General features: G+C 46.0%; 1 protein-coding gene across 1 annotated transcript in view; it reads left to right on the top strand.

The window, feature by feature from the left end:
* LOC122578019 (neurogenic locus Notch protein) overlaps nucleotides 1–12679 on the top strand; it is a 181962-nt gene that overhangs the window by 61184 nt on the left and 108099 nt on the right. The window contains exons 3-4 of the mRNA XM_043749856.1: nucleotides 8103–8374; nucleotides 10811–11006. Of these exons, the coding sequence (XP_043605791.1) occupies nucleotides 8103–8374; nucleotides 10811–11006 (468 nt within the window). The remainder of the gene's footprint in view (nucleotides 1–8102; nucleotides 8375–10810; nucleotides 11007–12679) is intronic.

Here is a 12679-nt window from a genome sequence, read left to right as displayed (position 1 = left end):
CGAGACACTAATGGACCCAGCACGGGCGGTCCTCCGTCCATTGATGGTGGGTGGTGATGGTGATGGCGATGCTGATGCTGATGCTGATGCTGATGCTGATGCCTGATGGTAACGGCGCGCTGTGGTGCAGCGGTGGCTGGTGGCTGTGGTGGCGGTGGTGGCGGTGGTGACGATTGTGGCGATGGTGGCGCCGGTAGTGGTAGTGCCGGTGTTGCTGCTGGCGCTGGTACTGGCAGTTGCGATGGCCGATGTTAGGTGTTTACCTAGGACGTCTTCCTTCCTTCCTTCCTTCCTTTCTTCTTCTCTCTATCATTTTGCGGGACCAAGTCGAGGACGAGTTTTCGCGACACCGCAGTCTTCTTCGAAAACGCCCGCGATAGAACCCGCCCCAGACATCAGTCGGTCTTGGTTTTTTCAAGCTTTTTCTCTCCCTTAAATCGAACCCGTTATATCCCGTGATCGATATATCGGTGTACTAATTCGCGAAGAAGAAAACGAAGGTCGAAACGAGTAGGCGGTTAGTTGGAGCGTCTGTCTGCATCGACGATCGGGTTTACGATACCGGTCGATCGGCTGGTGGCGAAAAATTAGCGTCATTTCGCCGAAACGGGCGGAGCTCTCGCGTGGTCCAATGCGGACACGGAGCGCGATTGGCCGTGTTGTTCGCGGTGGCTGGAAAAACTGGTGGTGCGGTGCGCAGTCACTGTCACTGGCGTAAAAAGCATCGATATCGAGAGCGAACGAGCGGTTAATGCGAGCGACCAAGCGTGTTGCTGGCCCAAGAGCCCCAGCGTCGCGTCGCGTCGCGTCGCATCCCGTCCCGTCCCGTCCCGTTTCGTCTCGTCGTTTCATCGCGTTCCTTTCCTCTTTCGCTTCCCTTCGTGATCTCCGCTTCTTGCGCATCTGCTTTTTACTTCGCTCCTTCGAGTAATTCGAGCTCGTGCCAAAAGAAGTCGGGGAATTTGCCGCGGCCGAATGCGCTCGAATTTGATGGTTCCGCTCCCAAATCCGGCCATCTCGCTGACTCTCGCTCGCTCGCCAGAAACGTCGTTACCTTTATTTGTTCTCCACCGTTTCTTATTAACCTCCTTCCTGGTCACGTTCTCTTTACCTTTCCCCGTTCGCGGATCTCGCCGCGTCTTTTTCTCCCTTTTCTCTCGGTACGAGACATCGTCGTGGACAGCAGTAGGTAGTCCCTTTGCGCGACAAAAATTCATTCGCCCGTGACGGCCGATATATCCGAGTAGATTGAACGGCGCGCTGTGACGTTGCACGTTCGAGCTACAGTTTCACCTAACATCTCACAGAGACGCTATCTCTGCGATAATGTCAATCTTTTTTACGTACGAAGCACGACCGACCATCAGTTTCTCAAAACTGTTTCGCCAAAGTCACAAAATCGTCACGATTTTCGAAATTCTGGTAAAATCCTCGTTTCGCTCGTGCTTGGTTTTCCGCTCGTCCGCCACTGCGACGCGATTACGGACGTAAGTGGACGATTCCTCGTAATCCGTTTTCCATTTTTTTTTTCATCTCTCGCCTCCTTATTTTCTATCCGTCGTCCGCGCGATCGACGTTCCCTCCGTTTCTGACCGAACCGGCTACAAACGACGGAAATTCGACTACGGTGCTCCAAGAGTTTCTGACACTAAAACGTGAAACAATTGGAACGAACGAAACGATTTCAAATAGAGCACGATATCGAATAACGAATGTTGGTGATTCGTTGCTCAGGAAAAAAGAGTGAAATAGAATTTTTTGAAGGGAAAGTTTTGTTATTATAATTAGCGATGTAAAATGTTTTCCAGTTATTTGGAAATTTATTCCGCTCGAATCGATATTCATACGCGTAAGCACTTTGCACGAATCGTCCTCTATCTCGTTTCGCTTTTAAAATCGACTTGGCCCTTACCCGTAGCAAATTTCAAGTTTAAATCGATCGTGCCGCGTAGCGTCTCTCGCTGAATCGTCTCGGAGAAGTTTCCATGTTTTCTGACCAATTAAGCGTCGCGTCGATCGATCGGCGGATTCGCTCATGACGCGCTGTGCAAAGCCCAATTTCAGATGGCCGTTTAGATAATGTCGCGCGCGGAGAAAAACCGCGAGCCCATTCGTCAATCCCCGACGCGACGAAAGAAAGAAAGAAAAAGCAACGGTAGCGACAGGAGCAAAAGGGTGGGGCGCTGTTGGATTTACGGGGCAATTTTCGGCAAGCGATCCGTTAATTTGCGGACGATACGTGGCGACGATAAATTCACGGAAATCGCGGTTATCGATCTTTCTTATGGGATAGCGGTCACCAGACCCACGAATCTCATTAATTAATAACCCACGCGTCTTATTAATTGGCCGCGAACCAACTTAAACTCCTACATCTCCGGATACTCGACAAATTCTTTTCGCCGAAGCAAAGCGCTTACCTGTGTCGAGTTCGTATTTAGGAGATACGTTGTTTTACGTATTAACGACAAATTGAAATTTATACTATAGAGTCGACAACTCGATATACGCAACGCGCGTTTGTTCGCGTTAATGAAAGTTTAATTTATCGTGTGAATAGGAGGCGAGAACTAGGAAGAGACCACGGAAATTGACATGGAACCAGCGCGGAGTTTACACTCCCACGTAGCGGGATACATGATTCATCGGCATCCTCTTAATTGTCTTATTTGGTCGAGCGAAAGTAAGCAAAAATTCCACCGCAGCCTGCTAAATCGACCAACGAACGGAATTACGCGCCACCTGCATTTGATCGTTGATCGATCACTTTTCACCCGGGCGTTTAGGTTCTATCCCTCGTGTTTGCTCGAAATTCCTTGTTTGCCCGAAAGATTTTCGGGCCTCGTATTTTACCGCCCATTTAGAACCATTATCTACGAGACATCATAACGTCTTGGACCCGAAAGATAGTTGTTTGATACTTGTTTGACTTATTAGTTAACGCCTACTTGTATAACATATACCATCTACTGTTACTAGCTACTTGCTCGCGGAACATGTTGATTCTCAATCGTTATGATCGATAGTTTGCGATTCGATTATACGATCGGCAAACAAATTATATGATCGGATAGTAATTTTGAGGATAGTATCGCCCTGTTTTGTCATTCGTTTGTTTATAATTTCGACGTAATATCGAAGTCGTTGCGAAGAATACGCAATTTCAAATTAATATCTACACGTGTCTGTTCTAGCGGTTGAAACCTGAAACTATAATCGCGAGAATTCAAACTCTTTTAAACGTCTAATTTATCAGACTTCGAGCTGTGTCAGTCTGATAATCGGCGATCGAAATCGCACCAGCTCCCTTTGATTTCTACGACATTGGCGCGTAATATGAAAACGGAAAAGCATCGATGACTTTCTAATTTTCCATCATTCGCGAACAAATCGCCGAGTTTCGCGTGGAATCCGGATACAGTGTGTAGTTACCGTTGTATAACTATGTGTAGTGCCGTTGCGGATCCTGAATACAACATCGTGAATTGTTCGTTGTATCGTGAGAATGAACGAGATCCGATCGACTCGATAGTAGACGCGTATTCTAAAAATGTTTCTCGTGGGATTTTTTTATAAATCCTGTAAAGTGTAAATTGTCAAGTGTGGCTCCTACGCGCTTATCGCCGCTCGTGAATCCCTTATTGTTAGAAGCGACGTTAGAATCTAAATCTAAAATGAAAGGATCGACGGAAGATTGGATCGTGATCGTGCGCGATCCTTGCAATCGAGAGTTTCGTTTAGTTTCGTCTAACTCGTTACAGCGTAGAATTTAGAATTTCAGAATCAGTAGGAAATCAGCGTCTTCTTCTTGCCGCGAAAGATTTTACATTGTTCTACATTGACTCCAATTCCTTGCTTCCTCTCGCCTGGCATTTCGCAATTTTTTCAACTCAAAGTATACAACGTAGCGTTACAAATGTAACTTGTCGATGTGTACTAGATTTGAAAGTAATATCCGTGTGCCGATCTTAAACTTTGCCGAAACGAAACTCTGCCAATATATGCATCGATCTAACGAACGAGGAAACGAACAGGTGCTTTACATCCTACAAAAATCATCTCTCGCAAAGTTACCGTGGCGGAGATACACGAACGAGGCTACTGCGCTTTTTCCCGCGAATCGAAGTTTCTTGCAGCGTGTATATCTCCACTTGCCTGCTATTTTCGCGTAAACGTCGAGAAAAAGCGCAATCGATCTGGTATCGACGGCTATTCATCGTGCTCCCGCCATAATTCTCTGCTCCCGGTTGTCGGTCGCAGCAGAGACAGCGACATATCGGTTCAAGACATTCCGGTCGTGTATATATAATTTACGGTTCACGGTTTCCAGTTTACGGTTCACAGTTTACAGTTTACGGTTCACAGTTTACAGTTTACGGTTCACAGTTTACAGTCTACAGTCTACAGTCTACAGTTTACAGTTTACAGTTTACAGTTTACAGTTTACAGTTTAAAGTTTACAGTTTACAACTTAGAGTTTACAGTTTACAGTTTACAGAGCGATGGCAAGCCTTGGATGGTGATTCCGCAGCAAATACAAGTCGTCCTTCCGTTCTTCCATCTGCGAGATTTTCTTGCTCGTGGACGCGTACGATCGATCCTTATGGGCCGAACCGCGATCTCGCCACATATAGAAACCCGAACGAAGAAAGGGGAATCCGGGAGAAACGCTTCGAGCACCGAGAACACCTGGGTACGCGGTCCTTTACGGTTTCAATTAATTCCTCTCTGCGGTTTTCTTTTTCGTCCGCTCTTCTTCTTTTCCTTCCTCTTACCGAGAAATAAAAGAAACCGCCAGCAAGTGATTAAACATTTGCAGTCAAGAAAGAAAGAAATGCTTTGGTATTTGATAAAAGCGAACGTTTCCAAAGCGGACAGCTCGATGATTACGCGGTTTGGTAAAAATCTCGATCGTGTCCGTCGATCGATGGCCTGTCTTCGAGCAACCAACTTTTGGTATTCGCGAAAATTTCTGCTTTCGATTTGCGATGAAATACCTGGGATCCTTTTTAATGTTCCAATGGTAGGCTGTTTGTTACGTATATTACGCTAAACGAATTTCAAACGACACTTGGCCGATTATCTATCCAACTAGAGATTCGATTTCGTTCCATCGATTTCAGTCGACTATCGTAATTGAATTTTAATTCCAAGTTATTCGCTTACGTTACCGGGAAATGTTTTAAAAATTGTTCAATTTCCAACGTACCTTCATTTCATCGGATAGAGAAACGTGAAAATTGTCAACTACGAGTCTGATTATCGCGCCGATAATACGAACTTTAACGAGTGTACGCGTTTATGCCTCGTAGATTGCGATTGATACGCGTTATGCGCACGCACGTCGAGCGAAATAAATCTTGTTGGGTGTCGTGAAGCTGCCTGGATACATCCACGTTGCCCATTATAATTATCAGAGAGAATGGTCAACCATAAAGTGGCTTCGTTTTATCTTCTCTCGAACAACGTTGCTCCCTCCGAGAAGCACAAAGCAGAATGACGATACTACCGGACTGGACGGAACTTTACTGCCCGTCGAGTCCCTGATTGATACATGCTGCGCGTACACACCGTTCTTTGATGCAATCATACTCGCCTGTAGATGTAGACGTAGATGTAGACCTAAATGTAGACGTAGATGTAGATACACGTAAATACACGCGAGACAACAGTAGCGTACTCGCACGACCAGTGTCACGTTGTTAATCCCACGTTTCCAGAGTTATTCGTAAAATGTAACGACAATTTGTCAGAGATGAAACAGTATCGTCCCGTGTCGGAGCAAGTTGAAACGTTTGCTCGTTCGAAACGAGGTTCGGCTAAAAATGAGACAAAAGTAAACAACTATTTCGACGATATCGTCTTGCCTATGGAATTTAGATCGCGAACGACGGGGAACGCGCATTTTCGTTAAATCATAGGACGCGTGCGTCCCACATTCGTTAATAAAGTACACGATAGTGTAATTACAGCGTACTTGACACGATATCGTGGCGAGACGGCTGCGATCGTACCGGTTAGATCAGCAGAGTACATAGTATCAAATAAACATTCTACTTTACGCTGTGTGTAAAAGATTATTTTCTCGCTCCGATACAACTTATTTAGTAATTACACAATTTTATGAAAGAATATTATCCGCGAGATCGTTCCTTTCTCCACGCGATACGAGAATTTCGAGGATTTGGCGGCACGTTTTAACGTTAAACGCACGCCTTTCGCAAACAACGGTTAAATGCGAGACGAAGAAAGTACGGCGAAAAGAATGGACGAGATTCGTCGCATGTAATAAGAAATGAGAAATCGGTCATTTCGAAGCGCGTTACAACCGCGTGGTAAACTAGGCGATCTCTCACTTACCTATCTAGAAAACGTAAAAACGAAAAGTTCCACGAGCAACTCGATTCTTTCTAAAATAACGTGTCCCTGAGGACGTAGACGATGATACGTATATGCGATACATATAGGTGTACAAGGTTTTTCTAGTCGATGGGTACCGCGTTCGGTTCGTTACGTTCCTGGCTAGCTTGGAAGGGAATATTCACAGATAGAAGTCAATAAATCCAAGCGATGATGCTCAACGTGGCCTGCTGCTGGCCGGACCGGACCGGTAGTCGAGAAGAAACTCGCTGCCGGCGAATAATGGCCGTGGAATCGTCGCTTCCGTTTATAGAGATACCGGCTGCGGCCTTCTAAGCGCTCGCATACGCGATATCCTCGATGCAAGAAGTCGGCAGAGAAGTTGCGCGTGAACCAACTTGCAACCAGCTGCACTCTCGACAACAACGGCCGCTCGTTTTACGGAGAGTTCCGTTGGTCGACGTAAGTAAGATGGGGAACGATGTCGGATAAAGGTCGAATTTTCGAAAGTAATAATCATCGACAAACGTAATTTTACCTTAATATCCAAAGAAAGGGATCGCTTCGTTCGTGTTTGTAAATCGCGATAAAGTAAAGCGGCGCTTTATTATATTACGATATAATATTTTATATCGTTCTAAGCGTAGAATGCGAAGAACGAGGTTAACGTGTAAAATCCGCGCGGATAACGATATGCGATCGATCTAAGCCGGATACGTTTCATCTCGTTTGAATAACTCGAATAACGTACGACTTGCCTGCGAGATCGAATACGAATTCCATGCCACGCGAAGCAAAGAAACTGCAATTCCGTCACATTCTACTACAGTCGAGGTGAGCGAGTCGTTCTACTCGGTAACAACTGGCTCCAATTTGTCGAGTGTCCTTAGAAAATACCAAGGGAATATTCGATTCGACCGAGCCAGTCGGACGAACGTGTACTCGATTCATCGGAGAAAAATTCTTCTGACCGCGCAACGACCAAAGGAGGCGCTAGTTACCCTTAAGGGGACTCGTTTCTCGGTTCTTCCTATCGACGGTTTCTCGCGAAACCGAGTCTGATCCATCAGGCAGCACGATGCGAGTTCTCGAACCAACGATCCTTGCGAACCGGTAGAAAGAAAGCCGTTTCTTTATAAAGCGTTTATTCTCTGTAGGACGCTGCGCTGTTTTCAACTTTACCTTTCCGGATCGCGTCGCAGCCAACGACCCTCGTGGAAAGCTCGTGAAACGTTTTGCGGTTTCTTTCGGGTTATCCTGGCGAGATTTTACAGTTGGCTTCCTGCCGACGGAAGCGAACGATTACGCGAAATAATAAAGCAAAGGTTTAATTAGGGGCTGCGGAGAAAGAAACGGAATGCGTGCAGTTACAGTTCGCCAAGATGAAAGCGTTTCCGCGAATAGACCCGACTTTTATGACAGTTTCGGTATATAACCTTAAATTCGTGCTTGCGGAAGGATCGAGCTCTTCCGTTTTCCAAACCTTTCGTGGAAACTTTGACCGCTCTTATTCCTTCGGTTCTTATTGCTTAGTCGCAGCAAGAACATGAGAAAGGATTCTCTTTTCTTCTTCGCCCTTCATCTCCAGATCGACGCCTTCGACCAAAATATTCGTCCTTCTTTCGTCATAGATTACTCGTCCTATCGTAAAATCATAATTCGTATCGATTTACCGGCGAACAACAAACTCTCCACGTTCATCTTCGACTTTGCTAATGCATATTATTTTTACGCTGTTACAGATGCACGTCGAAATACGTGGGGGAATACTGTCAACATCTGAACCCGTGTCACACGGGACCACGCTGTCAGAACGGTGGTTCGTGCAGGGTGAAGGAAAGTAGCGGGGGTGGTACACCTTCGTTTACCTGTTCCTGTCCTGTCGGATTTACCGCGAGCCTGTGCGAGATACCCATCGAGAACGCGTGCGACTCATCTCCGTGTTTGAACGGTGCCACTTGCAATCTGAAATCGCTCCGTGAATACGTTTGCACCTGTGCCACTGGATATACCGGTAAGGATCTCTTAGTAATTTCATTCTCTAAATCGACCAAAAAAAGGCAAAAAAAAAAGCTGACACGGTGCGTCGCGACGTAACGAAACGGCAGATTTTTATCGTGAAAAAAAGTTGTACGCGTAATCCGACTGGTTCTCCGTGTCACGGTATTTTTTCCTACGACTTTACAACAACTTTACAGAGTAGGCTTCGTACATTTATTATCGCACAATTATTTCGCAAACACGTTGATTTTAGCGTCCGTTGAAACGTTAAACCTGACGTTAAAACGATATAAACGATATATAAGATTGGAAAATTTAGATTGGAAAAGGCGCTTCGAGCAACGCTCGATCGAAATATCTTGAAAATAAACGTGATCTACGTGGTAATAAAAATTAGGATTACGATTATCCGTAAGAAAAGAACAAGGGAATTTAGAAAAAAGGACGCGATAGGTGAAACGATAACAACCGGTGTTGGCATATCCTTTTGCATCGATAGGAGGGTGGAGACGGTACCCAAGAATGGAGGATAGGTATCGCCAAAAGCTGGTGCGAATTCGTATTACCGAGAGAGAGAGATTGACGGAGTAAAACGAAGCGAACGAACAGCGGCGGTGAATCAACAGGTACCTTACGCGTACTTACTTACGTAAAAGCTGGTCGATGGATCGATCGAAGAGATAATCGCGGCAGTCGATGCGTTCAAAGGCATTCGTGTGTTCGGCTTCTTCCTCGAGAGAAACACGCGAAAGAAGTTGGATTCGTTGGCGAATTTGTTCGCATGGCGGAAGTTTCGGTGCGTAGCCAAACGAGTATTTTTTATGGGCCGGCTTTACGCAGGCGCACGTGCTCTCTTGACAAATTCGTAACGATGTAAGAAGGAGAAAGAAAAACGAGGACGAAAGAAGAGGAAGGGAAGAAGGAAGAAAAGGAGAAGCTTGTGCCAGCCGGATAATTGGCGGAGAGCGATACAGCGTTTCGCCGCGGCGGTACCTTTGGCCCAGTGGTTCTCACATTTAAACTACCATTTTTCCCGCTTTCTGTCTTTAACGTTAGTCTTATTTTATCATATTTGATCGTATCAGGTTAGCGGTTAGTAATCGGTAAAATTAGTAAAAATCTCGAGATATCCTGCGAAACACAAAACGGTTACCGTCATTTGGATAAACAAATTAGAAGATGCGAAGAATTTATATACGCAATTCGATTCCTTTCGTTGCTTTCGTTGCTTTCGTTGCTTTCGTCGCTTTCGTCTCGACGATGGCACGTTATTCGTTGATAACGCGAAATCGTCGGAGAACCACCGACCATTGGCTAGCGAGTGCGCGAGATCGCGCGCAGATCCAGAGGCAAAGACATCTTAGATTCGGCAGAACGACGAACGACGACTCTGGTAATTAGTTTCGCTAAGCGGTGACCTTCGAGAGCGTAGGAATAAGATTTTACGTAGAAAGCAGGACTTTGTGGTCGCCACCGTCTTAAACGATATCTCTCTTCTCGACCGGACGCGAACCTCGGCATGGGCGGTTCGTAAAATCGTGGTAAACGTACCCTTAGCTTGCCAGCGTGCGATCGATAGGAAAAGATTAAATCAATTCCGTTCGAATTTTTAGTTATTTTCGTTATCTATAAGCATCTTACGCTCCCTATCGTAGCTCCCTTGTTCTATATGTAGTATCGAAGCCATTCTCTCTTTAAATCTTTACGTTGTTAAGCTGTTGTTACGTCGTAAGCTTCCAAGTGCATATATTATACGTTGAAATTCTTGCATTCCCGCGTACATTCTTACACAGATACGTACCTCTGCGTAACGCATTTGGTCGTGACGGGATTGATCCATACTCGTACGGCAGAACGGTGCGGAACGCACCCCTCGGCCTTCATCCTCCCTTTCGCTCCCTTTCGCTCCCCTTTGCTCCCCTTTTATTCGATTCTTCTTCGGATCGATCTATTCGCTAGCAGCTGCCAGGCTGCTTACTTAACAAGCTTACTTAACTATTCGAAGATGGGATTTCTGTGCAAGTACGCGAATAAACGCTTTCCAAATGAGCAGAAAGCTTCGTGTGACTGTACGTTTGTTATTTCTTTACGGGCTGTCTAAAACTTATATACTTAATATATAAAACTATATGCGTAACACGTACAGCGTAGAGGGCGATCTATGGTATTTAAAGTATCAAAAGTATAGAAAGTCAGAGGCGTTTAGACTTTAAAAATGCCTACCTATATTTAATAGTATCGTTATATCTGATAACAGCTACGCTGATTGTAATACAGCGTACTACTCCAGCTTTAAAGTATGTGCGAATATATCGTTAACGATACGGCCGTGGCTGTGCAACGATCTTCGATTTACAGAGTTCGGTCAAGATTTCCGTACGCCGTTCAAAGTGTAAAAGGCTGGTCGTGTATCTCTACCATTCGTCCTTTTTTGTTCTGTGTGTTCCAGGCGAGCACTGCGAACGACAAGACCACTGCGCCTCGTCGCCTTGTCGAAACGGGGCCGAGTGTCTGTCGCTGGAGGACAGCTACAAGTGCACGTGTGCACCCGGCTTTACGGGGCCGAATTGCGCGGACGACATCGACGAATGCGACAGGAACCCGTGCAGACACGGCTCCTGCAAGAACATTCACGGATCGTACAAGTAAGTCGAACGACATCGTTAACGGTCCCCCCCTTCCGATACTTTACGTATCTTCCTTCAACGTAAATCGTAAACTCGTCCTTTTCCATGAAACCACGGTGCGACTCGATTTTCCGCTAACCTATTCCACGATTTCATTTCCGCCTTCCTCCCTCTTTCCTCCTTATTTTCGTCTGCATCTCTCTCGCTCGCTCGATCAGCAGGGCGCATCGTGCCAACTACTTACTCCACATAAACTTTTATCACCGTTTCGCCATATCGTGTGTTAACCCATCGGAGCTCCTATAGTTTCGAATGGTTCGAGCTAAACTCGGGTTACGCGCGATCGAGAAATCCGGTTTGCTTTTTAAAACTTTATGGGCTGCACGTATACGAGCGCGATACGATTAACGTTATATTTACGTTATCGAGTTCGATTTTCGCTCGTGAAATTCTGTCTACGCTTACTTACAAAATTGCGCATGATTTCGGTAATTTAACGACGAAACGGTTATCGGTGTTACAGTTTCAAGATATAGTACCGCGCGAGTGTACCGAAATAAGTAAATAATTAAGCTTGCACGCAAGATCGTGTTATAGGATTACGATATACATATGTGCTTGTATATTTTACGTTTACGACAAATAAGACGGTAGAACACTGAAGTTGGCACGATGAAAAGGAAAAGAGAAAAAAGAAGGGGTTGCGGAAAAGAAACGAGCTCGCCAAAAACTGGTTCCACCGGGTAACTTAAGGCCGGGCGGCCGCGGCACGGCACAGCGCGGCGCGGCGCGGAGAACATAAATCCGCGCTTTGTTGAGATCGAGTCGAGATTAATCGAGACCGGAGTCGAGTTGACCGCGCGAGAGCAGATAATGTCGCTGGGTGCAACGTTATATCGAATTATATCAAGTGGTGGACGCCGATGACTCCGAGTGTGCACGCCGCACCCTGCACGTACTCTCCACCTTTTCGTTTGGTTGGTCGGGAAGAGGCGCGAGACAGGCGGCTTCGTCGGCCGGGCAAAATCGTATTCTCGTTCAGGCTGCGATCGCCCTTCGCACATCTTTTTCGTCTTTCTAGCTTTTCTATCGGGACTTCGATCGAAACGTACCGAACGCGCACCCATCCAACAATGTCGTCTCCGACAACGAGGCTCGATGCAAACGATTACGTACGTACACGGAATTACGCGTACGAACGAATAGACAGGATTAATTTCAGCGAGAGTTCTTCGTATCGATTTTCGTTGCCTGTAGATTTCTTGCTTTGCTCTCTGAAAAATAGAAACATTTTACACGGCTTAACCTCGCTATTCCTTTCGGTCGTAGTTTTACTACTACGCTTACTGTTTCTCGGGATATCGATACCTTCTTGAAAAGTCTATCTCGGCAGCTTTACGGAGGCAATATCGCGTCGGCATCGCTCGCCGGTAATCGCAGAAGCGAGGATGTATTCGCGCCACCGCGATATTCGCTTACGTAGAGTACGGCAAAGGGAGGAGAAAGAAAGCGACGTTAATGCCGGCGCGCACCCTTAATTGAACGGTATCTGGTTAACACGGACGAGGCAAACTTATACTTGGATAGAAATAATCGAGCTTTAGCCGGCTAATAAATATCGGCGAGGGGTTAATCGCACCGCTACCCAATAATTCCGTTTAACGTCGTTAATCCGCCTCTGCCTGTAGACC

The sequence above is a fragment of the Bombus pyrosoma genome, linkage group LG3 (genome assembly GCF_014825855.1).
Source record: "Bombus pyrosoma isolate SC7728 linkage group LG3, ASM1482585v1, whole genome shotgun sequence".
Taxonomy (NCBI): domain Eukaryota; kingdom Metazoa; phylum Arthropoda; class Insecta; order Hymenoptera; family Apidae; genus Bombus; species Bombus pyrosoma.
The sequence above is the reverse complement of the archived record's forward strand: the minus strand, read 5'-3'. Positions and strand labels throughout refer to the sequence as shown.